The sequence below is a fragment of the Hippoglossus hippoglossus genome, chromosome 14 (assembly GCF_009819705.1).
Source record: "Hippoglossus hippoglossus isolate fHipHip1 chromosome 14, fHipHip1.pri, whole genome shotgun sequence".
NCBI classification, from domain to species: domain Eukaryota; kingdom Metazoa; phylum Chordata; class Actinopteri; order Pleuronectiformes; family Pleuronectidae; genus Hippoglossus; species Hippoglossus hippoglossus.
This window is the reverse complement of record NC_047164.1, coordinates 17,464,827-17,491,886: the sequence shown is the minus strand read 5'-3', so window position 1 is coordinate 17,491,886 and position 27,060 is coordinate 17,464,827. Positions and strand designations below refer to the sequence as shown.

At 42.0% G+C, this 27,060-nt stretch overlaps 1 protein-coding gene across 3 annotated transcripts in view; it reads right to left on the bottom strand.

The window, feature by feature from the left end:
• Positions 1-27,060, bottom strand: part of nlgn2b (neuroligin 2b) — a 62,133-nt gene that overhangs the window by 12,034 nt on the left and 23,039 nt on the right. For 2 of the 3 annotated variants that reach the window (XM_034606701.1, XM_034606702.1), the window contains 3 exons: positions 23,301-24,037; positions 14,812-14,865; positions 9,568-9,717 (listed from right to left, as the gene is read on the bottom strand). In XM_034606701.1, coding sequence (XP_034462592.1) covers positions 9,568-9,717; positions 14,812-14,865; positions 23,301-23,790 — 694 coding nt within the window. In that variant the 5' untranslated portion in view covers positions 23,791-24,037. The remainder of the gene's footprint in view (positions 1-9,567; positions 9,718-14,811; positions 14,866-23,300; positions 24,038-27,060) is intronic. The other variant, XM_034606703.1, reaches the window with a different exon arrangement.

The window sequence follows — 27,060 nt, the reverse complement described above, 5'->3', positions numbered from 1 at the left end:
CCAGCCGGGATATGTACAGTAAAACCCAGTATAAACAAGATATACCACTATACACAAGGCCCTGATGTAATGGTCAGTGTGTCTGCATATACTCTACATGGTATAAACAGACATTTATGCTCGTGGTGAATACAGTGATTATTATTCACAATGTTTCCTTGTGTGGGAGTTGTAAAAGACACATAAGTGGCTGAATCACCAGCATCATCTAAAGGACGGACGTAAAGTACAGTAGAGGGAGTCCACACAGACAGACAGATGGTAGGAGGCCGCAGTCAGCACGTTTCCAAGTGTGCTGAGCAGCAAATGAAGTTTTATTGTTAATGATGATAATGTGATGGCGGCGATGATAATGACGGCGATGATAATGATGACATCCCGCCAAATTGACCTTCCTAAGACCATCGTGCTGACACGCGCGTCTCATTCCACACTCTTCACTGTACTTTCAGTGCCGCTAACAGCACTTTAAAGTCTTTTTGGAGGACTACCCTGACACGACTATGATTCATATTACACTGTCCAAATCCTTTGATAAATATCATTACAAATGTTTTCCCACTTTTCAACAACTTGGAGAGTGATTAATGTGAAGAATATGCAGCGGTTGCTCATAATTTTGGATTTACTTTCTTTTTTGGTTGTACAGTAAGGTGGCAGGTTTTAATGATGATGATGTATGATTGCCCCCCGGTAAATAGTTTTAGATCATTTTTTAAATCTTTTAGTCTATAATAATTTCTTACATTTAATGAAAAATATTGAGTGCGAAACATATTAAGAGAAGAACAAAAATTACATTTTTAAGAAAGTAGCCTTATTGCTATATATGCGTTGGTCCTGAGCCTAGTATCAATAGAAATCTCGTTAGTTTAAATCATATCAATGTCACAGCAGAAATTACTTTAAAGGGATTATTCCAGTAATCAAGATATAGTTTGCATGTTTCTGTGTAATTGTATTATCCTTGGATCATCCCAGCAATTGACTGGCTCTTAGCCTGATGTGACTCTGACCTGGTAGCGTATCAGTGCTGACCTGTGTGTCTTATCAAAACCATAGGCATGTGGAAGTGTCTGTGCCGCGGCTGCCCAGCCGAGCGCCGAGCTGCCTGCCACAGTTGCCTGGCAACTGTCCAGAGCTTCAGGCAAAATGATATGGACAGACACTCACAAAAGCACTTGCATACACAAAATCCGGGCACTTCCACATTCAAGTGCACAAACAAGTGCATGCACGCGCACATGAACACATGAGGCAAAGTCACCGCAAGCACGCGTGCAAGAGTGTGTGTGGTAGCATGCTAGCTCGAGTTAGCACTTCCCATCCCTCTTTTTGCAAGGGCAACATGAAGAGAGGTTGGTTTATCTTCCACCATTGAAGATAAGTCAAACGAGTTCCCTCCTCCTCTCCTTCTCCTCAGTAAGTTTTCGTCCTGATTCCACCCCCTCCCCCATCTGCTGAGTTGGGCTTCCTACTGACTTTAGCGCTGAGAGCAGCAGTTTATGAGGCTGAACTCATGCATATTCAACACTTGCTTTAGGTAACGGCCAAGGAACTGTGAGGAGAGTCATCAACCTCTAAGTAAAGATAGGGGCTGAAGACGGGGAAATGAATGGCTCGGAGACAACAGAGGTGTGGTGAGCAACACATGGAGGGAAGTTTAAAAAAGCTCAAAAACATCTGATGATAACTGCGACCTTCGATGTCATGATTACAGAAAATCCTTCAGAAAAGTGTAGTTCAGGAAATCATGAAAGCATAATACTCTTAGTCTTCCTGTGTTGTACAGTACGAGTCATGGTAAAAGCCATTATCCCTTATTGATATGGTTCTGCATCTACAGCAGGAACTTCTTATCAGGAGGATTTTTATTTCATATTTCAGAAGAGATGCGCATTATACAAAGAGAGGCAACAACCCCACATCAAAATGTTGTTTGTGCTATAATAAACAGCTTTATTCTCTATATCCTCTGCAAACCATCTAGGCAAAAACCCCTGCACTATTCACAGATACACAGACCAGAGCTAAAGCGTGGTTCAGAGTCATCTGACTGTTTGACTACTGAACAGAACATGCATCTGCAGAGTAATTTTTAGGACTGAACAGAATGACTGCAGTGGGTCAGTGAACATATTTCTGTGAACAGAGGAGGAAGAAGGAGGGAGGGGTGTGGTGGGATGAAAAAGAGGGAAAAAAAGCCAGAGACATAAAAAGAGGTATTAAAACGAACACTGCCCAAAGCTACCGTTAGATCCTAAATGACCAGAGAGGTGAAAGGAATAAACTAAAGGACAGATATAATTTCACTGGCGATGATGAGAGATGTCAAAAAATCGGAGGGGGGTTATTGCCCTTTTTATACACACGGAAAAGGTGACGGAAGAGAGGAAACATAAAATGTTTCTGTGTATATACGAGTCACTAACTTGATCAAGCAAAAGTAGAGGCGCTGCCAAAAAAGGAAACTAGCCTCAGCAGATGGTGAGTGTCTCCTGGAGACTAAAGGATGTGTTTTGATGATCGGAGTGAAGTCGATCCGATCATTCAGCATTTGTGAAGTAACCTTGAGGATCGTGGACTGTAAATGATTGTAACTATGGATGAATATGACATGAGCTTTCACTGCACCATATGAAACATCTTCTGAGAACTTAACTACAAACTACGACATGATTTTAAAGGTCCTATCAGTAGAAAAACACTGAATCTGAGGTACAGTATAAATACCCATAAAGAACAGGCTTGCAGTGTAAATAACGAGGTTTCTGAAATACAGGGCAATTTCTATTGATGACATGTTTCTATCTATATTGACACTAAAAGTCTAAAGCATTGCTTACGCCCCTTAGAGGCGGCTATTTCCACATTGTAAAAGTCTTGTATAATCATTTTAATTTTCTTATTCAAAGATATACTGCTCTTCCTCTCCACCTCTTGCTCATTCACATTGGATTATTATCATTTTTCTTTTTACACCAATTTGTTAAGTCTTCTCGCCGGCACGGGAAGTTCAATGTGAAGAGCTAATAGGCCCATTTCAGTTATGTATCACTCTGTATGTCAAGTATACGCAGAAATGAAATTATATTGTAATTGGGCTCCCTCCCGCGGAACTGCCGTGCTTTCAGTACACCGCCCATGGGCTTCCAATGTCATTGTATTTATTACCTTACTAATCTCATTCAATTTTTGCTCACTACACATGTCCATTCAAAAAGGAACCAAGCTGTGCAATGAAACCGGGCTGCCGTGCAAATCTGAAGTGCTTAGCTGGATGCTTTAAATGTGACACGGACACGAAGACGGCTCAAAGTTTTGGAAAAAAAAGTTCAAATTTCAGAAACAAAACAGACAATTAAAACAAACATACAACAAGAGAACATACAGTAGATTAATGGTTCATTACATATTTTAGTGGATATCATTTCAGAGGGGCAGCAAGAAGGTTCCCGGTTCGAATCCCAGTTTGTAGGGGGTTGTTTGTCTTCTGCATTCACTCCCGCGTCAAATGACTGCAGTAAACATGGGTTTTAATCGACGCTGATGGAAACGTGACACACGGATGAGCACGCTCATTTGGCAACACAGCAAAGTGAGAGAGTGCGGTGTTTGCGGTGCATTGGTGACGTCAAACATGACTCACTGAGAAAAAAACAGGCAAACTCCTGTTTTGGCAATTACAAAGGAGTCAATCGTCCTTTTTTTAGCAGGATTACCTGCGTTTAAAAAAACCTGCATATCCGCTAATTTTGGTCTAAAAGAGGTATATGTTCTCACTGCGAAACCCTGGTGACCTGTCCAGGGTGTAGCCTGCCTTTTGTCTAATGTCCGCTAGGATTGGCTGCAGCTCTCTCCGCGACCCTCAAAGGTAAAGCAGTATAGATCATAGATGGATGGATATTATATCACCGGTCCCAATTTAATGGATTCTCGGTTATAGTCATATTGAGGCATCTTCAGACATGTATAATAGTATTTGGGTATTTATAGTATTTGATTACATTATCTGGTTAACCTCCTTCTCCTTTACTCTATTAAGCTTACTATATAAGAGATAGTGGGCTGAACAATCTAATCAGTTAAATGGTTTACAAATCTTTGTAAATGAGTGTCAACCACTCAGAAATCATCTAAATTAGGGGCTTTCAGTCAGAAGCTGTCAGCCCCCTCTGTGCCTCAGCTCCCCATGTTGCCACAGTCACTGACTCAGCTGTAGGCTACAACTCCAGCCTAGTTTCTGTAGCGTATATTCTTGTTTTTTTCCAAATTGGACCATCAAAAATATGGCAAATTAGCCATATAGCAGTTCCTTGTTTGCAGTGTATCCATGAATGTACAGATAATTGTCACTGGGTAACTTTGATACCTAGGAAAGCTTAAAAACATGAGGAGTTCTACATGGACGGTATTTTTCTATGATTTCTATTTGATTTAAAACTGGCAGAAATGATACAAGGACACAATATACACATGCTACAAGAACTGTTCCCATACCAGATTTCCTGACTTTATATGGTGCGTAAGATGTAGCTGCGTTAATTATCTTGCTTGTATTTGACTACTCCAGCTGCGCGGCTGGCATGGCAGCCTGGCATGCAGACTGGCATGGCAGCCTGGCATGCAGACTGGTATCAGTTTCAGTCATTTCACCCATGAGTCATTAGAGTTCAATATGAACTTTGCCAATACGAAAGGATTCGTCCTTGGCGTCCGTATTTTATGTCAACAAGCAGAAGGCTCGCACACAATCATCAACTGGAACAGGATAGGGGATGAACAAAGTAACATAAAGTGGCCACTTCTACAAAGTCAAGAAATTCATATTTCATTTGCAGGCCCAACATCTTGGTTTGCAGGTGAATCTAGTCACAATCACACAGCCACTGAGGCAAAATTATTGCCGTACTTTTCTCTGATGCCCTCGCAGTCCACGGAGTGCTCACAGAGTGGGAGGACTGTGGCTCTGTGCAGGGAGTGGGAGGTGCGTTTCATTTGTATTTAGGGATGAGTAAGTTGTGAAAAGGCAGCAGGCAGAAATTAACTGAGAACACAATCTGCGCTGGCTAAAAATATTGTTTATGTCACATTTAATAGGGATGTTTTTGAGAACAAGAGGTCATACGATTTGAATAGATTATCAAGGCTAACTGACTTGACTCATGCTTAAAATGTTTTCATGTGCACGGGCCTGTAAAATTCCGCCTATTAAGTAACGGACAGAATGGTGTTTACTACATGAGCGCATCATTCTTTTAATGACCAATCTGTACTTGATGGGTAAATATAGACTTTAAAATAATAATGTGAAGAGTATTTAAATAGGTTGAACTGGATTTGGTTTAATATAAATATAATAGCGATGTACATGATCTAAAAATGTCTGTACTTAACATAGGTATATGAATTTCTGAGGTTTTAGATATTTCTCTTTGACTAAGTTATACATCATAGTTGGTCACACTTTCCGTATAGTAGGATGTAAAAATTATTACCTTTTTTCTTTTCCAACACCGCTTAGGTTTTAACAGCTCGTTTGTGGTAAAACCAACATTATCAAGACAATGACAAAGACTATAAGCCGTGCTAATCAATATTTTTATATTAAAAATGTATCAAATGTGTTTCTGTATTGCTCCTCAGAGTAAAAAATCACAGAGAATTATCGCCTGAGTCGCCTGCACCTCAGTCCTACAGAGCCATTTTGCATCTGTCATAGTTTTGGCTCTCCATTCTGAGACTTAGGCGTTTCTGTTCAGCCTTACTGCTCTCGTCAACCTTGCTCCAGCTGTGATGGGCAGCTGTTTGCAGTCAACATAATCAGATCAATTTCCCATATACTTGCATTCAGCAGCTAAAGAGACAGATAATTCGGTCAGGCGGCAGTTGAGACCAAAAACAGAACAAGAAGGACTAAATCTGGGACTTTCCAGGTGACCATATATGACATGTAGCGACTTGTAGGCCTGAAGAATATTAAAAGGTGCTCAGGGCTGTAAATGCTAATGACAACAAAAGCTTATGTTATTGTATAAATAGGCAGCTGTTTGCATGGCATGTTGACTGAATCAACTTAGTAAGGCGATGCTATGTTAATGTTGTGTTCCCAGCTTGTAAAAATCTAATTAAAAAAAACACAAATATAGATGTTTTGGTGACAAATTTTCAGAATATGGAAGAATTTGCTTGTTCTGAACTATAAATTCAATATGTTTTATCAAAACCTTTAAGTAACAGCAATGTTAGTACACTAAGTATCACCTAGCACAACTGTACATTTTGGCGGGATGATATCCAAACAAATGTTTAATTTATAACTCCATTTATTCAGTATAAAAGCTGTGGTTATTAATGTGTCGGTATGCGGCTGCTCTTACAAGTAAAAAGCTGAAATTAGGCAGAAAGTGCAGAGAAACGTTTCCAGAAGAAGCGTTTCATCTCTCTTCCGGAGGTGAAAAATGTTCTCACTGCCGGAGCCCACGATGGTGGGCCCTTCCCCAGAGTTCATTAATTAGTTAATTAGTTAATTAGTCTGAACAGATGGCTATGCAACACAAATCAGAAGGCTCTCAGGGCCCGGAGCAGGAGGAAGGTAGGAGAAGGTGAGCCGAGCAGCAGTCGCAAATCTCAACTGTCACCCAGCGTCTGACCTGGGCTGTGCGCTGCAGACATTTCCTCTTCATTCACCCATTTTATTGCACCACGGAGCACATCATAAATTAATGAGAAAACTACAGAAAGTATATCAACTGCTGCAAAATTACATGTGTCTGTGTCGCACTGGAATTAAAAGCATAAGGCGTTGGAGCATATGAAAGGGCACTCTGGTCACATTACAGCAGCTTATATTTGAATGAATACTTTGCATCACTGCAGATTGTAAAAAGCATTTCTGATGGTTTATTTTTAGACTGTTCCCATCTCCCCCCTTCTGTTTCCTTTTCCCTCACTGTCTCTCCATGACTCTCCCTCGCTCATCCGTCTCTATTTCCTGCTCTCACTTCTTCCCTTATTCCCAACTCCCGATCACTCTCTTAAAGGCACAGGCACCGTATGAAATGAGGTTGGCATGTGTAAGCTCCTGTGTGTGCGTAAGTACGGGATAATACTAAAGATTAGAACGTAAAAACTATTAAAATACGGTATGCTGTGTTTCTCACTTTGACTCAAATGCACAGTGTCAGAGTGGGGTGCTATTAAAAATTCACATGGATGGTGCATTATTCATATGTATATTTTACGCACGGCCTGCAACCAAGAAGCTCGCGCGTACTTACACGCCGTCACACGCACGGGGAGATATCGGCGTGCACACGGGCAAAAATGCATGGTTATGCTACACGAATACACACACACACACACACAGAAGGATAATCGCCTTAGTACAGTAACCCATTTAAAGCATATCTGTGAGTGAGAGACAGAGGGAGAGAGAGCACACATTCGCCCACATACCAAAAAATGTTCAACAATGTTAAAGGAATCGAGGACACTGCGTCATCCTTCATAATCACTCAGCAGGATCGCTCTCCACCTCGACGTACATGTACTTTAACGACTGTGTGTGTGTGTGTGTGTGTGTGTGTGTGTGTGTGTGCTGCGCTACGCATGAGTGCACTTCTTCAAACATCTCCGACATGAATCACAGCGACGATGTCAATGCAAATCGTCCAAATTGTAACAAGGTGGAGCAGGAAGGCAGAGACAGAGAGCTCTGAGGAGCATGTCATTCAATGCCTGGAACTCAACAAACCTGATTTCAGATGGAGAGATTGAATCTCACGCTGAACTTTTAATAGTCACGGTTTGTCTGACACAACAAGCTGATATCAAGCCGGAGGAAGCTGCAGGTGCAGGGCCTCATTGCACTAACTCTTAGTTTGCCCTTGTCCCTGTGTCTCTCCGATGGCACAGTCAATAACGGTCTGGATCATGTTACCCTGTGCTTACACTCGCTGCAACTCTTGGACGGCTTCCTAAACTACTCTCATTTCTCTGTTTATCATTATTCTGATATGTTGAAACAGGCGTGATGCAATAAACAAGATCTGATTACTCAACCTGGCAACTGCAATGACTGACACAGATAGTCTTTGTGCAAACACCTCCGAAAGATGATGCCCAGTGTAAATACTTGACTCCACTGACACCCAGCAGCACACACACACACACACAGACACACACAGACGATGCAAGCACTGCAAAGCTCCAGCAGAATGGACAAATAGAATACTCTAAGATAATCCAAAAATACACTGAAAGCAACAGACGCACACTGAAAGTGCCCTTTTCAATGGCTGTACACCAAAGGCACTAAGTGCTCGCTGGTTTCTCTGAAGTCAGTTCTCTCTGCAGAAGTGCATGGTAATAGAACAATTAATTAATTGAAAAACGCAATTTTCAGGGTAAATGAACACAGTAAATACACCTGTTTGTGCTTTTTTTTTTATGAAATCCCCGCTGCACAGAATTAACAACAGTGAACAGATACTGAGAAATGTCTGAGCAACTTCAGCAGGAGAAATGATAACTCAGGATTAACTGCACCTCATTGTGCATGACTTCCAGACTGATATCCCTAAACAACTGTGCACACAAACATTGTTATTGTACAAATACGTTTCCAAGTTCCAGTAATATAATGTAGTGCAGTACGGTGCTATGAGGTGTGTCCTCTGCTAAATGACATGAATCATATTTGGTCAGGGCCGGTCAGGTTCTATGTTTGGGTTTGGTGATAACCTCCAACAAGGAGGTTGTTCTCACCCATATCCATTTGTTTGATTTTTAGCAGGATTACACAAGAACTACCAGACCGATTACCACGGAACTCGGTGGAGGGATGTGGTGTGGGTCAGTGGAGAACTCATCAAATTTTGATGCAATTTAATGGAGTTTTTCCACATTTCCGTTGATTTGTCAGGGAATAATTTATAGATCTTGATGAAAAAAATGTTTAGGGGACTGATATGTATGAGAAAAAAAAAGATCTGCATCTAGTGAATTAAGAAGTGGTTTCATAAGGGGACTGTTGGGCCTTGGTGGAGGTATACGCTATATAATGTGCTATATTGAGTGTTAAATTAGGGTTAGGATTATGGTAATTTATTATAAGGGTAATATGTCTCTTTATCTCTCTAAATATGACAGCCGGCTATGTACATGCATCTGTTTCAAATACAAACTCTATGCAATAACCCCATTAGAACACACAATGACATTTGAAGGAGGGCTGGGGCATGATCTAATGAAGAACCCATTAAACCTTTGGGTGTATGCGGATGAATGGACATATCCCAGATTTTGTTTTCTGTATCTATAACGTTGTGAGAACGGACGTTGATATTTTCAAGGGAACAATTAATGGATCTTGATGAAGAAAATCGGGCCCATTTTTGGAACCGATATTCATGAGTGTGTGAAATTTGGTGCAGCTTGATTGAATTTAAGGAGTCTTATTGGATCGGGTGCTTTCAATAGTGTGCTAGTTTTTTAACAGAGCAGGCTTCACATGTGAGTTGCGTGATGACACATGCCAAACAAATTCATTTTTTCCAAACTTACCGAGCACACCAAGCCGATAGTTCATGGTGACGACGATGACGTTTCCATAGGCAGCAAGGACGCTGCCGTCAAACATGTTCCCTGAGCCCTCCATGTAGGAGCCCCCGTGGATGAACAGCATGACCGGCTTCTTGCGGCGATCCCGAATATCTACACAACACAGACAGAAATGTACGTTGTTATCAAGTTAATTCACTTATGTTAAATTCTTTACCACACATTAAATGTTTGAGAATCCCTGCTAAGCTCAAGTGTCTGCAAGCAACAGGCAGTCTCCTCAGTTTAATCAGACAGCTTTAGATTTATATGACTGCAGCAGTCTTGTCAGTAAAAAATCCATATGGAGCATTTCGCAACCTCCTACAGCAAGTGAGTCACTAGAATAAAAAAGATGTAGATACTGAGTATGAAACATGTTCAGTAGACTGCGTTTCAGTTGGCAGCAAGTTTTTTATGTCTGCCCCTCCGGGCTTATCCTCTATATATTATTCTGTGATGTCTGTTTCCCCCCTCTCGTGCGGTGATGGTACCTTCCCAAACTGTTATGCCCCTCCATGTGTTGAGCAAATGGTGCAGCCAGTTCTGAGGCGCTCTCTTGTTATTGGTATCTTTATGCCCATCAGTGTGTTGCTATGGTTCACTCTGCCAGCATGTGCACAGGGTGCCGCTCTCTCTCCCTCTCGGAAACCACCCCTCTTGCAGTGTCTGTGGTATGGTCTGAGTGTCTGCGCGTGGATAAGGCTGAGAGAGCTGCCAGTGCAGGCCAGTTAGGCTGAGCGTCTGCACTGTGCAGGGCCTGTGGATAATTTGTACGAAAGCCAGACCAAGTGGAAACATAAATAACAGCCACGGCATCTGTTTACCCTGATGAGCTTCAGCACTTGGAGACGGGGAGACAGAGAGATAGGAGGCGAGAACAAGAGATAAAGGGAGGGGAGGAGGGGAGGGGGGGCGGGGAGAAGGGGATGGAAATAGGGCAGCATGAGAGATCTGACAGGGGTAGAGACGTAGATGGGAGGTTCACATCAAAAAAATAAAACGTGATAGCGAGGATGAAAAATATGAAAATGTTGCAGAGCAAGTCATACATAGCGAGGCACGGTAATGAACGCGCAAATTCACACAGGATTCACACCGTATTCTCACACACACACGCACACACACACTTGCACACACACAAACTCTTGCATAGGCAGCTGCGATGTTGAGTCGCTATGGAAACTGCTTCTCGCTAATAGAACTGCACCAGCCATTCCATTGCACCGACTCACTGAATGCTTGTTGCCGTGGTAACAAATTCTACTCACGTATTTGCACACCCGCCTGCATCACCACCTGAATCTCAGGTTACACATGCACTTGGGTGCGTCACTCACAGTCTAACGTCCAAAAACACACACACACACACACACACATGCACTCACACGCACACAATCATACACACACGTGAACACAGCAAAACTGCACATATGGCCTCACACATGCGGACATCTTTTATGGATCACACGAATGTCACAAACAGACTGGCTAAAAATATACGTTTTTAGTCATACACTCCGACGGGCTGCTCTTTTTCTTCTCTTCTCTGGTGCGCTCTGAACCTCGGCTGATTTCCCAGAGGATATGTAAACAAGTTCAATTATCCCGGCATTACCAGGACAGTACAGAGGAGTGACATCAGCAGGCCATCATCAGCCGCACTCGCAGCAACACCGCCATAAACGAAATCCTCAGAGACGGAGAACAGTGACATGCAGCTGCTATTTTTAAGCCTCAATCTCTATTTTTCTCCACTGTAAAATTATTGTTTTGCTTCTGCGTTAACAAAGAGGACTGATGTAAATGTGCTTGATGCAAACCTATCTGTAAAACATCTCAACGTTGCACTGTTATGACACTGTCAGACTGATGCTTTACAGCCATAGATATTTGTGTGATATTTATGAACAATGAAGCAATATTATAAAAAAAAGGAAAAGAAAGGGTGTATTTTTTGCAGAGGTTATTTATTTTTATGGTTGACAGGCACCTTATAGTGTCATTTTAATAACCCGTCACAGAATCTGTCCCTAACTTCACAATGATTTGTTGGTATGGGAATTTAAATGTGTGAAACAGGATGAGGAATCAATAAGGAAACAACGCCAGGACAGAGAGTAAAATCATTGGTGAGCAGCAGCCTTCTTTGTCCTTGCTACTATGATTTTGTTTGAAAATGCTGTTTTTATTAAAAACCAAAACGATTTTTAAAACTGTTTAAATCCCCATCCGTATATATCATAGCCGCATGTAAGCACTTGTATTAACAACAGCTGTTAACAAAGACAACAGGGTCAACAAGGTTAGTAATTGATTATCCATGTTGCGTTCTACACTGGTAGCTGAGGCTGAAATGATGGCAAAATGACCCAATCAGCAAGCAGTTGTAAGTGTCTAGGTCATTGTTTCCAAATATCTTTTTTCCTGCCTGTCAGGACTAAAATGCTGTTTTTAAACAGGGCGAGCAGCGTTTCCAAACTTTTAGCGTCTCGTAGTGTGGACGGCAGGTGTATCCATCAGAGTTGATGCATTTTCAAATAAACACGTGGATATAGCATGTATATATCAAAAGCTGCACCCATCCTCTTTTAAGAATTTGACAAACATCCCATGTGCAAGAAGTGCTCTTGGCTGATTGTATTCTGCCTGTAGATTCCTCACCTTTGCACTTTATTTTATTTCCTATTCATATTCTCTTTGTATGTGTCTCTTTCTTTTCACATCCTGTTTGAAGAGCATGTACAAAAACACTTTGACTGTACTTTCAATGTCTTGCGTTTTTATTGTGTATTATAAGTGTTTGTGTTGTGATGGACAATACAGATTTAAACTGAAGTGAACTATGATCACCTTTACCCGCCGTGCAATCATCCTCCTTGTTAAAACCTGCCGCCTACATTACCCATAATACAGCTTGGCCGCCAACAGTTTGGCTGGTGAGTTTTAAGAGGTGGTTTACATTTAGATCGCAGATTATGTCTTTAATAGAAGGCCCCCTTTTCGAACTAGCCTCTGCTCCATTAGCCTTGATGTGAAAATGTGTTTCCCCATTGAGGTTCTCGCTCATTGTTTTTTTTCTAAGAGGCTAAAACAGGAAGTTAAATGGGTGTCTACTGTTGTACTGGACAGTAAAATTTAAGCAGCTTGCAACTTTTATGATAGATCAACAATTATGTTAGCGTTTAACGACTGTGGCTCCTTTCTGGTTTTAATGGTGCACCAATTACTAAGATTGCATTTAAGTTGTTTAAGCACACACATCTCATTGTGTGTTACAGTAGATCAAGGTCTTTAGTTCATCAAGTGCATAACAATGAAAACTAAATCTAAATCTCTAATATCTGACTCCAGGACAAAATGAAATACAATAGTTATTTTTCATTCTTTGCTTTTTTTAAATTGTGATTTTATAAATAAAAGTTTTTTTTTCCTTAATTATTCAGAACCAACGAAATACTGGAAAAAATATTTTCAGATTTAGCGGAAAGCCATAGAAAAACCCTGAATGTTTTTTGGGGGGAATAAAAGATAAAAAGCTGATGCTTCCTAAAATGCATTTATGAAAGTTGAATAGGAAAAGGTCCAAGTTGTGTAATAGAAGAGAAGTCCCCACACATTACTAGGATGCACAACATTTTTATTTGATCAGGCTCAACAATATATTATTGATATAAAACAAAAACTGCTTGGTTTTTTTTTCCGTGAGGAAACGGGCATTTATAGGTGACCCTTTGGATTTGATAATAAACTGAAGATGTAGATAAAATCTATTAGGCAGAATTGGGTGTGTGAAAGGTTCTAAAGGAGCTCAGTGGGAACAGAGAGGTGATTTGGGGGTGCAGGGTCGCAGGGTGAAAGTGTTTCACTCAGATCCAAAGCCAACAAGGAGCTCACTGTCTCTGCTGCCTGCCTCCAAAACACTGGCACATTATTCACTCCTCTCCTTTCTACCTAACCTGATACTCTCCTCTTCAATATCCACCTCCCTCCCTCACACCCATCCTCAATGTAACATCTCACCTCCCAGTAGAAACTGCCTCCTTTCCTACTTTTTCATTCCTGTGGTCCTCCTCTCATTCGTCCTCTTATGGAAATCTCGATTGATTTGGGCGTTTAAGTATTAAGCCTGACTCAGCACTTTGCACCCAAAACCCACACCCAAGCAATGCAGGTTTTTGCAAATAACTTTTTTTTTTTTATAAATGTAGACGCTAATTGGAGTATTTTTCACCAGCATTTGAAAAACCTGTGTCCAATCCATACCTGAGCAATTAAGTAAGGGATTCAGGCCAACCCGACTACCACCCCACCCCCCCGATCCTGTCAAGATCCATCAGGTGTTGGCATAAATGTCAAGCTTCCACCTGTCTCCTCCTCATCCTCTCTTTCTCTACATCTCTCTCACTTTCAAAGCTCAATAAATGTCATTTCATCATGCACTTGTCTTCATGATGACAGTTTTTTCCTCTTTGCTTCCCCCCCTCGTTGCCCTCCCCCGTGCACTCGCAGCGCTCGGCTTTTTCCCCTCTTTCTTTCATCTCTATTCTATCGTTCCGCTCCTCTCCTCGACAATCCTGGGTGAATCCTTTCTGTTTTCGCTGTTAAGAAACCACACAATTGGATTAGCTACATCTGTCTCTTTTTAAACCACGGCAATTAGAGATGCAAGGGAGAGAGAGGACTCAATAAGCAAATAGCACAAACAGCACCGTGCCTCGATAGACACACATGCAAAAATGGATATGTGAGGCACTCTACGTGTGCATAATTCTATGTACTATACACTTTGACAGTAAGTCTGGGCACGTACACAGAAACATGCGCACATGCTGTCTGCATTGATTTTGGCTGCATCATTAAAGAGAGTAGTGAGGGCATCTCCCCTCGACTGCAGTGAACTTGAAAAATGTACGGCAATAACAGAGACATGCAGAAATCCTCCAATTTTTCATACTTAAAAAGGAAAAAATGGTGAAGGCCCAATAACATTATGAAGGACATTAACTTGGACTATTTCATGAGGACGTTTTTGCAATTTGTCGGTTAATAAAAGCCGTTAACAATGGACAGTGTAATGTGCACATTGAGTGGTGAGTCTAAGATGGTTATTAACACAGACACACACACCCACACACACCATTTCCCCACGGAGTTTCAAAAATGGAGCACGAGGAAAAAAAAAACAACCATGCAATTATAAAATACCTTCATCCCTTGGTCTGTTCATTGTAGACTCATCCTGTTTTTTTGTGAGTGGACCTACGGTTCAGAAAAAAAGAGGGGGGAGGAGAGACAAAAGACAAAATTCAAAAAGGTTGCATTTGTAGGAAAAACAAGAAAAGATCACAAGAGGGAAAAAGAGCAAAACTGTAAGATGTGACGCTCTGGTTGAAATCGTGTGACCGCACAGCTGAAGACAAAAATGTTTACAAGGACTACACACTGTTTCCTGGAAAGATAAACCCCAAACTCATCTGTTTTAACTGCTTAGGATCGAGTCACGGACTGCCTCGTAAATAACCCCAGAGGCCACTTCTCCTCAACCCTTCTCCCAATCAGTCCTGACACGCTGCTGCTTTGTAAAGAAAAATCAATGAGCAGAATCAAGCCATCACTCTTTTCAGTCAGAAAAGGCAAAGGAACGCCAAGATACTTTCTATCCTGCTCAGGACAGTGGTGCAGCCCCGAGGCAAGAGCCCCTGCACGGTCCAGAGAGGGCAGCCTGTTCAAACCCCACACACACACACACACACACACACACACACACACACACACACACACACACACACACACACACACACACACACACACACACACACACACACACACACACACACACGTTTGATATTTACACTGACTTCGAAGGCTTGTGACAGAATACCCCCTCACCAAGGTCAAAGAGGAACCCCACATTAAGCTTTTAATGGTAACGCCAGTTAAATGCTCCATAGGGCAGAGCCAATAACAAGCATTTATCACAGTGACCAACCAATGCCCCGGCGCGTCAACCCCTGTAAGTCTGAACTGATAAGAATCCCAGTAATTTGTTTTTTTCTGGGTTTCTGTCAGCGGAGCGTTCCATCAGACCACAATTAACGCCGCGTTTTCCCGTCGTTCTCAGTCACTGTCTGCGCGTTTTCGAGAGAAAGTCATTTAACACTCTCACGTGCGCACACACATGCGGCCCCACACACGCTGAACAGCCACATGCCACACAAAGCATGTCAACGGTGTCCTTTTCATCTGTTGCTATCCTCCTTGTACCCGGCCCATCTCCCCAGTGGGAAGGCGTTGCAGTCACTCATTTTAAAGAATACTCTATGGTGGGTTGCCGGGGGGGGTTATCACTCTGCCAGTGTGCTGCTGACATGCCCGCTTCTATCAATCTGCAGGACACCTCACAGAGAAGTGATGGCACATACCCTTTCACTTCTCACAGCGCCTCCCGTCTACTGACGAAAGACAACATCACCGCACCCCACAATAATAATAATGCTGCATTTTCACCCATCCGTCTTTATGAATATGGTTTCCTGATATAAAATGTTTATCTGCTGTCTAAATGGAGGAGGATCAATGCTGAATGGATTTGCTGCATCCTCTGAGTACCACTATGCAGGCGCCAGATCCAGAGAGCACTTCCTGCCATAGAGGGAGATGGTATGGTCGCTAGTCGTCGGTTGCGCAGCAGACAGGTAGACAGGCCGGTAATGGATAGAAAGGCACATTATCCCTCCGTCTTGTCAGCACTTCCCCCGCTACTTAGCACCACTCTGAAACCACATCTCGCCGCTTAATGGAGACTTTCCTGATTTCATTCATTTTCTAATGCCCAATAAAGACGTAACCTATATGTGAGGCTAAGCTCTAAACAGACGGCTGGAGTTTGTAATGGACCATCAGACTCCACCCATCACATGGGCACCTCACCTCAAGAGTTCGGTCTTGTCGCTTTATAGTTGTATTGTGTGTCGGATTCTTTTCTTTATAAACAAATATCTGATGATTGTTTGATGAACTGATGATTTTTCTGTTAATTTATTGTTTTAAAATGTCAGAAAATAGTGGATATGATAGTGAAACAACTTTTCCGGCCACTTAATCTGGCCACTATGTTTATTTGGGGGCAAAGTTAGACAGATAAGAAAAAAAGAATATAAAAGGAAAGGTTAATATCGTAAATATATTCTTTGGACTGTTTGAGCAATTGCATGCAATTACAGGAGAAAGCGGGGGCTGTATGTGTGCTATGTAGTCACCTCAGAAACTCAGTAGAGGTTATAATTATCTAATGTCAATACATCAATAAAATATGAGGTGAAGGGTAGTTTTCAAGTTCTATCTCTCCTTCTCTCTCTATCTCTTTCTTTAAAGGAGTGTAAACAAAATCATGTGACTCCTTACTGGTTAAACCTTTCCGACCGCATGTATTATTATTATTGTTGATGACCATTATTCAAGGCAAACTTTAAGTAGAAAGACAGGACTGGCAGTAGCAGCAGTAGCCATCATACACAAGAGAGGTAAGAGTCGCAAGTTGAATGCAAGAAGTACACGCAGCAGGAATGACCCTGATAAATGAAATAACAATAATAGTAAATAAATAAAATGAAAAACACCAATTTCATTTGGATTCATCTTCTAGGGACCATGAATATCTTGGCCCAATGGGGAAATATGAGTTATTTCACATAAGGGAAAAATGTAAATTTTTATTGTCTGACTAATTGATAACAAAGATTTCCTTAGAAATACATGCACCTGGCAGTATTTATCTATTTATGAAATACTTTTTATGTAGAAATAATACAAAGGGTCAGACAAGCCAAAGGGAAACTAACACAGCAGCAGAGAAGCCTGCCAGTAGGCTCTGTCACAAGATGCCACTGGTAAGAGAAATGTGTTGGCCTACACAGGAGCATTTAGCTCGGGATGTCCCAGTACTGTTTGACCTAACGCAGCTCCATCTCTCAGTCAACAGCATTTCTTTTCGGTTCAGTGAGCCAGTGGCCAGAGCGCAAGCTGTCTCCCGTCCCTTTCCATTTCCTCAGTGCAGTAAACGGGATGAAGCTGCAGTATGTCATGTCTGTGGTGGCCTGTCTGCTTGACAAGGTGTCAGACACAGCTTTGGGTCCCCCACCTCTCCACCACCCTCTCCCCTGCATCCAGGCAGCAGCTTCCAGCACATGCAGTCCTATCCCTCGGCTCTCCATCCCCTCCACTGTGCCCGCAGCCTCCAGCGCCATCCTTTGCCTCCACTCTCCTGCCTCCTGAAATATGGTTTTTAATAAAGGCGCGGTAAATGGCTGCTCTAGCAGCAATAAAAATGAAGGATCTCAGGCTCTTGGCTGAGGAGTGTCTTGGGAAAATAGGAATGCAGTGAGACAGTGCTACTGCCTAGCAGCCTGGCCACACAGGAGAGTTAGGGTGAACACTGGAGGAGGAGGAAGGAAGCAAGAGAGAGATAAATAGGGAGTATAAAACTCACTCTTCAGTCCACTAGAACATTTGTGTTATTTACATTATTCCAAGAAGTTATTTGTGTTTAATCTGAGCTGAGGAAGTAGCAGGCGGTAGAGGTGGCCCAGAGAGGGGGGTGTGGAAAGCGTTCATTTGCATTCAGAACAGTGACCCCTTTTGCTGCCATCTGCATAAAGATGGAGGAGAGAGAGGAGAGGAGAGGAGAGGAGAAGACGCAGGGATGGTTTCAGAGAGGAGAGAGCAGGAGGGGTGAACAGATGCAGAAAGAAAAGAGGGCTGCGAATTTGCTTTCATCCAAAGAGTAATCTTTAGTAAGAGTATTTCTAGGTCTGAGACAGATATAGCAGGAGTGAGGATGGGGGGGTGCTTAAGGTAGAAGAGAGATAATATGTGATGTTGCACTCTGGAGATTTATGCATCAAAATCAAGTCGTGCAGGCCATATCTGGCAGCAAAACATTCAGAACCAGGCTGTGTATGAATCTGTGCTGCCAATTCATTCTGGCCCATCTACATCCACTGTGGGTGGGAATGGAACTCCTCACTGCCAAAGCATCGACGTCCAGGCTTTAAACATGCTCGATGTGGAAATAAGTTAGTTGCTAGCTAAGAAAGCTTAGTTTATCTAAAACACTATAGGATGGACATGGTCTTGGGCAGCTGCAGACTTGGACTCTGGCAGTAGATATGCTTCTATGTTTGCTCAAATTGAGGATGTGCATATTCACATTTTTTGGAAATCAATCCAATAGTTGAAAAGCCACAAATGCCTTACTGTGACACTTGGACTAGGCCTCATCATCTGGGCACCATGAATGTATTTACCAAAGTACAGCTGAATCTACCTGATAGTAGAGACATTATCCAAAAATAAAGTAAAAAAACAACAATGTCAACCTGCTGGTGGCGCTAGAGGAAAGGTCAAGGGATCTGCAAATTTGGTGAGACTAGTCCTCTGGGGAGCATGAATGTCTGCAAATAAAGTCATAGCACTCCTTCTGATACTGTGGCTCTTGATATATTTTAGTCTTGACGTAACAAGCGCTGGTGATACATTACTAGAGTGGATGAATACATGAATGCTGATCTGAAGGCCGACAGGTGGGGACATCGAAAACCTCTCTTTACACAAACATGAATTGGGTTGCAGTTTAAAAGCAGTTCTTACTTTAGCCGTTTTCAGCCCTGAGCTCTGATGAATATCTGGAGTTCGGTGAATGTCTGCAAGCAGCTTCAGTCTGGACATCACTACTCACTGGAGATACATTGCTGATATGTAAACACATGAATGCAGCACTGAAGGCTGACAGGTGCCACATTGAGTGCTTCTTTTTTAGGAAATGACCAGTGACATCGCCAACGAGAGCTGTGTTGTGGTTTAAAAGCAGCTCTTAATTTATCATATTTGTACATTTATAAAAAAAATAGAGACAAACCACAAACTAATGAACTGCCACTCACATTTGATCAAACCCTCAGAGTTCTGATGAAGCACATTAGTTGACTGTTTGGCTTTTAATGAACCTAAAATTCCAGGTTTATTTAGACCTGAACATTTGATGTCATTGAGAAATCCTTCCCATTTAAAACCAGGTTTCGAAACCGGCTACTATCTGATGCAACTGCAAGTTTAACACCGTGTAAACAATCTGAGGCACCGTGACAACAGTTATGCACGTGAAAAATGTTGTGTTTGATTTCAGGGGCACTTTCACTCTCCCTCAGTCTCTATTTTTCTCCCTCACACACGAGGCACAACAGATCCTCAGAGACTGCATCAGCCTTGTGTAAGCACTGACCCCTGACAATAAGTGACAGATTCTGACAAGCACACAGGAGTACATGTAAAATCTGTCTCACTCATTTGCACATCTTTTCTCCAGGGAATAACACGGGAGACTCTACATCATCCTCTCGGAGTATGTGGCATATGCAGTGTACAGCATTCATACTGTACAACTGTAATGTATGTGCACTGTCCAACATGTTCAGGGTCATTTCAATCACATGACAATATTTGTTGCTGTCCTCTAGTCTAGTCACTTTACACTTGATATTTTGCACTAGCAATTAATCTGTTTCCATCTGTGTGTTGGGCTGTGGAGCATGAACGAAATAATTCAACTGCAATACCGACACACGGTCGTTGAGTAAGGTACAGTTTTAGCTTTAATGTTAAATTACAACAAGCCACACAACTCTGGACTGAAGCTAATCTTCATTTGAGAAGCGGAAGCAATGATGAGCAGCCGCAGCAATGCATAAACGTGTTTTCTAGGGAACTGAGGTCTCAGGTGAGCCCATTAACAATAGACTTTTTAAGATCGTATTTTGAGCAAGATATGCAAAGATACACATTTTTCCAGTGTTCTTTTATACCTGCCCATCTGCTTTCTCCAACACTCTCCACAGGAGTATTTATGCACAAATTACACCCAGATCACCCGTGAACAGGTGGAGGTTTTTCCTTAAAGTGATTTTTGACTAATTTCCCCCCTGGAGGACTTAACAAGGTTGTCTTTGGTAGCAAAAACCCGCTACACAGCCAGTACCTACCGGTAAGAATCACAATGCAGATTTCAGTGCCTGAGCTATGTACTGCAAGAGTTGTTCTGCTAACAGGCAACAGTAACACCCCCGGCACATGTGCTTAGTTAACATAACTCAGGTGAGCTTGTGACATTTGTCTATAATTAGCTTGCAGCTACCTCAAACTCTGCTAAAGCTGAATGTACGAAAGTGTGGCTGTATTTCACGTGAAAAGATTCCGACGCTGGGACGTGCAGCAAATGTTGTAATGACTGAGTAAATGGGTGAGATGGGTGAGATGGGTAAGATGGGTACTATTTTATTCATTATGTGTTTTAGCTATGTCAATTTCTTAGGAGATTTGCACTAATATATATTTGTAAAGTACCGTCAACAGTTAATATGGTAAATTTCAACTTCCAATTTAGCTTAGCAATAAAAATACCTTCTTATTGTCGACGGTCGTTTTGTGCTTTTTTACCTCATTGGGATCTTCAGTTTTTTTACTATTTCCTCCTATGAGGCCTTCACAAGGATTTTTGTTATTGTATTGTTTCTATTACCCTTCTACTAACCTATAGCTGCTACAACAGCATTCGTTTTCAAAGCCTATAAGCACAGACACAACTGTGCAGCATCCACGCAACACGAGCGTGAAGAGTAAGTCAAAGCATGAAACTGACACGTGCGTCCCGACCCAGCGGTCACGGAGGTTTAAAGCCACATGCCACCAATACTAACAACACAGTTAATTACAGCTCTTTGTGTGCAGTTCAATACAAACTGCCACACTGGAAAATACATCCTTGACAAATGAGTTTGCCAGCTTAAATCCGGTATGTGAGCTATTGAATATCAGACTGTATTGCTTCTATTTAACAGTAATGGAACTTATGGCAATGTGAATGTTAGTCCTTCAGCTGAATGATTAAACAAGCATGCAGATAAGTCCAGATAAGCTACTAGTTGACTATTAAAGATAAAAAATGCTTTTCCCCCCCTATGGGAGGCTCTTGAATGGACCTGCAAGGTGCCGGTCCCAGAGGGGAAGGGCAAGCCGAGTGGAGACACACCGCATGTGGGTCTGATGATGTTAATTTATGAGTTTTTTTCGTTGCAGGAAATTAATTTATTCATCATAATTACTTCTCCTTAAATGTGGTTTTCAATATCTGATGAAGAAGCTGTGTTTGTGAATATTCATGAAGGGTATAAAGCTGGAGTTTGAAGGGTGCTTGTGTTGCTGTGAAGGTTTCTTTGGTTTCTTTCACCCACAAGTCGTGATTGGATTTAAATTACAGTGCAACGTGAAAGAAGAAAGAACCACCGCAGATCAATAAATAAGGTAAAAAATGTCCAAGGATAGTTATGATATACACGTCTTCTCTGATGTTCTCATCTTCCTGCAGTAGAGGTAGACAAGCTACTAAGGACTAAAACTAAAAAAACTAAAATTAGCAAGAGATAATAGAATATAAGAAACAGTTGAATAAAATAAAATACCCACTTTTTCCCCCCGTTTTATAGAAAATGTGTAAATACAGGGGCTTTCAGTATCAGTATCATTTCCCTCCTGTACAGGCTGAAGGTACAAAATGTTAATGGTGTCAGGGAGTCACTGTTTGATTTACTACATCAGTGGTTCCCTTTGTTCAGTCACTCCAAACACGTGTGACTTACTCTGCGGTGCTCATGCAAAAGGTTAATGTTAGCAAGCTAATACAATTACAATGATGAAGATATAATGTTCATGGATGATTTAAACAAATTAGTGTTAAGTCAAGTCAAAAATGCTGCATGTCACAATGTGGCTAATTGGTACAAAACGGCAATGGAACATGCTCGGTAGTGTTCTAAATATTTGATTTAATGTTAAAGTTAATTAAATATGAGCAATAAAAGTAAAGTGAATCTAATTGCCTCAGAGACTGAGAGGGAAGATTGTTTGTGACTGCATCTCAAACAGTATTATACTAACTAACTAACCAATAATAACAGACTGGCATTAATACAAACACAGAGGTTTATCAGTAGAGTCTTTCCAGTTGGCTCATGTGTAAAATGTTAATTCCACAGATTATGATCACAGCTAATTTATCAAAATGACACTATCCCAGGAAGTGCTGACACAAACATGAAATTGAAAATGATCTAAAAGTAGAAGTGCTTTTTTATACTTTCTCTCTCAGTTTGATGTATATTTTTTTCTGACCAGTGCCAAATCAAAGGAGCAGTTTAATGGCTCATTTATGGACAATGTAAGATACGTATACAAAATTGCTAGATACCTATACGAAAGCCTACAGAGACTTCTATCCTACCCTGCGTTAATTGCATCCGTATTTGTGTATGTCTTCTGAAAGCGTGGATATAAACAAAACAGACAAAATAGAGCAGTACCACAGGAAATCACGGGGGGCAGTGTAGCCAATAGTTCAAAATATATGACCATACGATACAAGAAAGGAACTTCTTGGGGATATACTTTGCAAGTTGGTAAGAAACTAGAGGCGTCTCAAGTGGATCTTTTGCTTATCAACAATCCCAATGTAAAGGACATATGGAGGTACATGGGCAGTAATGGCTACATTGTTTGAAACAGACAAATCTCTTTTCATATGTAGAGGCAGCATGAATAAAGTGAATCTGCTCCTGTAGCTAGAATACGAGTTTAGGGTCACTCACCGTCTTCAGTGGGCACGTATATGTTGAGGTAAAGGCAGTCCTCGCTCTGGTTCTGAACATAATTCGCTGCAGCATCCAGGTTGTCCGTGAACCACACGGGTAGCATGATCTCCGGTAAAACCCCGTGCACGTTCTGGGGACACACGGGCGCAAATTGGGTGGCATTGCGGATCTCTTGCCAGGAGCCTGGAGCTTCAGGAGGCTGGAAGCGACGCTCGCCGACGGGCGCGGTGGCATACGGCACTCCTAAGTACTGTTCCACTGGGCCCAGGATCTCATTGCTCAGGTCCTTCCTGATACCACGGACCTTTCCATAGCCGGTGGACACTATGGGGTATTTCAGATCAACCCGTTGACACGAGGAGAGGGTCAGGTGCAGCGCTAGTCCTGAGAGCCACACCAGGCAGAGATTAGCAATCTGCTGAGAAGTATAATGATGCTTCCCACCATAGCCTTGGTGGCTGGCAGCATTGAAAGGAAAAAACAACATGTCCAAAATAAAGGCTCTTTTAGTCCTATCACTAGGATGTAGACAGGGATCACAAACTCAGTGGGTTATGGGGGATAACAAAGGCAAAAAGAGGGTGTGTGAAAAGGGACAGCTTAACGGTTCTCCTAGGGTGACATGGTGAGGCGGAGGGTCAGGTAGCATTCTCAGGTAGACTCTGTGGTCTCATCCGTCTTCCTCCTCAACGCTCCTGATGGGTCCAGAGCTGCAGTCAGCGAGCCAATTACACCTGGAAGACACAGACAGGTTGCAGGTTTGAGTCGGTGTGTGTGTGTCTGTCAGTGTGAGTGTGAGTGTGAACAGTGTGATCGTTAAAGCCTGTCAGTGTGTTTAAAAAGGCACAGGAGGACAAAATGGGTGAGACAATTTTAACCAAGATGAATTGTCTGTTAGCTCGTAAAAGAAAGGATAACGACACTTTACTGCAGACGACTCCTTTATAGTGCATTTATAATACCCCGTGGTTAAACTCCCCTCCAACAGACACCGAGACATCTGTTGTGTCATGTGATTTTGTCGTCTTGAAGATGATCGATTCAACCTGAAAGTATTGATGTCAGCGAGAATTCAAGCATCTGTGCTGAATTAGCTTCGGTGAAGTTTAATTCTGTTGTGGCCCAGGTTTGCTAATTCTAGAAGAGCAGTGATACATCTACAAAGACAGAAGCAAACCATGCAGATATAATGAACCAAGAGTAGAAATGAATCGGTAATGTCGTTTTTTTTTTTTTATGTGAATCATCATTGCTTCAGTCACATTTATTCAAAACTTAACATACTGAATGCAGACTGTAAACGGTGTATGGTGAACCTGGATATCTGCTGTCTTCACTGGAAGCCCCAAAACATCGGCCGTTGCCACCAGAGCCTGATTCGTTGTCAAACGATACCGATGGGCTCTGAGATTGATTCGACAAAATGATTGAAGCCATGTTTCATATTCATCTTGTAACCGAATGTATTTATTGTACAACAAAATCAAAGGAACTGCCAATACCCTTCCAACAGATTTGGAGGGGACTTTTAATCACATGTCCAAAAGCGGCTCGTGTGACGCTTCCCTGCTGGGGTGTGAACTCTTGGGTGCAAACGCACGGCTGCATTTAGAGTTGTAAAGTTGTGATCATATCACCACCACCCCCTGCCACAATGGGGGTGCAAACTGTGGAGAGAGCCAAACACTGACTATAAATGTTATTATGGTCCATAACTATGATTAATGCTCAGGCCAAATATTATTCTGCCTTCTCGTGCTATGATGAATATTGGAAACACCGGTTCCCAATTTAGAAGCTGAACTTGGATACTCATGGGTTTTGTAAATTATTACCTCAGAAGACAAGCTTACAATGAGCAGGTTTAATAGCCGAAGAGTATTTGGTCTCGTTGCAAAAACTTAATTTGCAGTCCAAAGGGAAACTTTTTCAATTACCGTTGTGTAATGTGGCCACTGCCTCATATTTTCGTCTTCCAGATAATTACAGTAGTTTGAAGTGTAAAGCAACACTTGTCTTGAAATTAACTTCAACCCGCAGAGAACACAGAATAAATAAAAGCGTGTTCACACATCATTCTGAGGGGTAAACAAGCCGAAACCCTGCTGGCCCTGCATCCTTTTCAGCCATCCACACTGTGTCGGAGTTAGCCTCTCCTTCTCAACTCAGTTCAGTCGGGTTCTTGCTTCCACATCATTACAGATGAATGGGCAGTGCTTATCGCACTCTGGCTTTGGGAGACAGAGCCGTTTAGGTGTGATAAAGGCTTTATGTGGTGCTAACTGTTGGTTGAATGCCACCTCATCCCTCCACCCTCAACCCTGCAATATCCACACTCCACTGGCAGCCAGCAGACACAGGGGACAACAGTAAAATACAGCACAAAGATTCTGTGCTACATAACAGGATGTTCAAAGTTAGCGATGTGAGCGCCAGTCTGCTTCATTGTAGAGCAAAACAGTAACAAGCTGACTGGAAAAAAAGCTCAGTTCATAAAGCCCTTTGAGTGACTGCTTCTTATGACAACTCTGCACATTCTGAGGAGGAGGTAAGATGTGTCAGGACACCCTGAATCCCTATTAAAAAGAGTTACTGTGCACGCATAGTCGAGCTGAAAATCCAACTTAGAAAAAGATTAATGTGAATTATACACAGTACATGGCTTTATACCCTGTGTTGTCAAAGAGTCCGTGTGAGAGGGGGGTAAGATCGCGTGATCCAGACAACCCACTTGACTTATTTGGAATAGGAGGCGACACAGTGAGAGAGACGTGCTCATTTCCCACAAATTGTTCATCTGAATTTTTTTCATTATTATTTCCCCAGCCAAGGTAGGCTCTGAGGATCGATGCCATTGTCACATCTCACCGCTTTGCTCGGCATTAAGAATGTAAACTGGGGGAAACAGTAAGCACGTCTCTGTCCAGCACCTCTAAATATCACTAATTAACATGTTCTTTCTAGAAATAGTCCTGCGTATAATCCTCACGACACCGCAACTTGTCATTTTTCTCTTTGGTGTGACGTACGATTTGTTAAAAGAGCTCTTGTTAGCGTTGCACTGCCGAGCTCGCAATGGACAAGGATAATAACTGATGCAGCAGAACCAGAGACACTAGACTTAGAAACACACTTTGATGTGCAAAATCAGCAGAGCTCCCCTTTAATTTGTGAGATTTTAAGCTACTTGGATTTTGTTACTTTCAGACAGAGGATAGCTGTTTGCCCTTTATTCTAAACTAAGCAAACCGGCTGTACAGCAGTCAGATATGAGAGTGGTAGTGTCTCAAGCTTCTCATCTAACTTTTGACAAAACATGATTAGATCAAGACACACTGAAATACACAACCACACACAAATCAATAATTATACAATATAAACTATACAGATACTGTCTAAATCCTGCATGTCCTTGTAGTTTAGACTACACAACAGCTGCTGTCCCTTTATAGCTCACATCTGCTATATTCACATACACAGTGTGATTTTAAAACAGGTGTCTGTGTTTGTAATGTGTTGGTAAATATGACTGAACATACAGCACAAGCCCAGAGTTAGAGCACATTCAATATGCACAGTAGTTCCTGGGATGCATGCGTGTCCATCAGGACATGATGGACATGATGACCATTAGGTATGGTCAAGTGTCTACAGCCTGTCACATTGTTTTCTGTACAAACCCCCCACCCCCCCGACTGCATGAGCAGCATTCACACACACATGCACACATGTGTAAAATCTAATGAGGCATCAGATG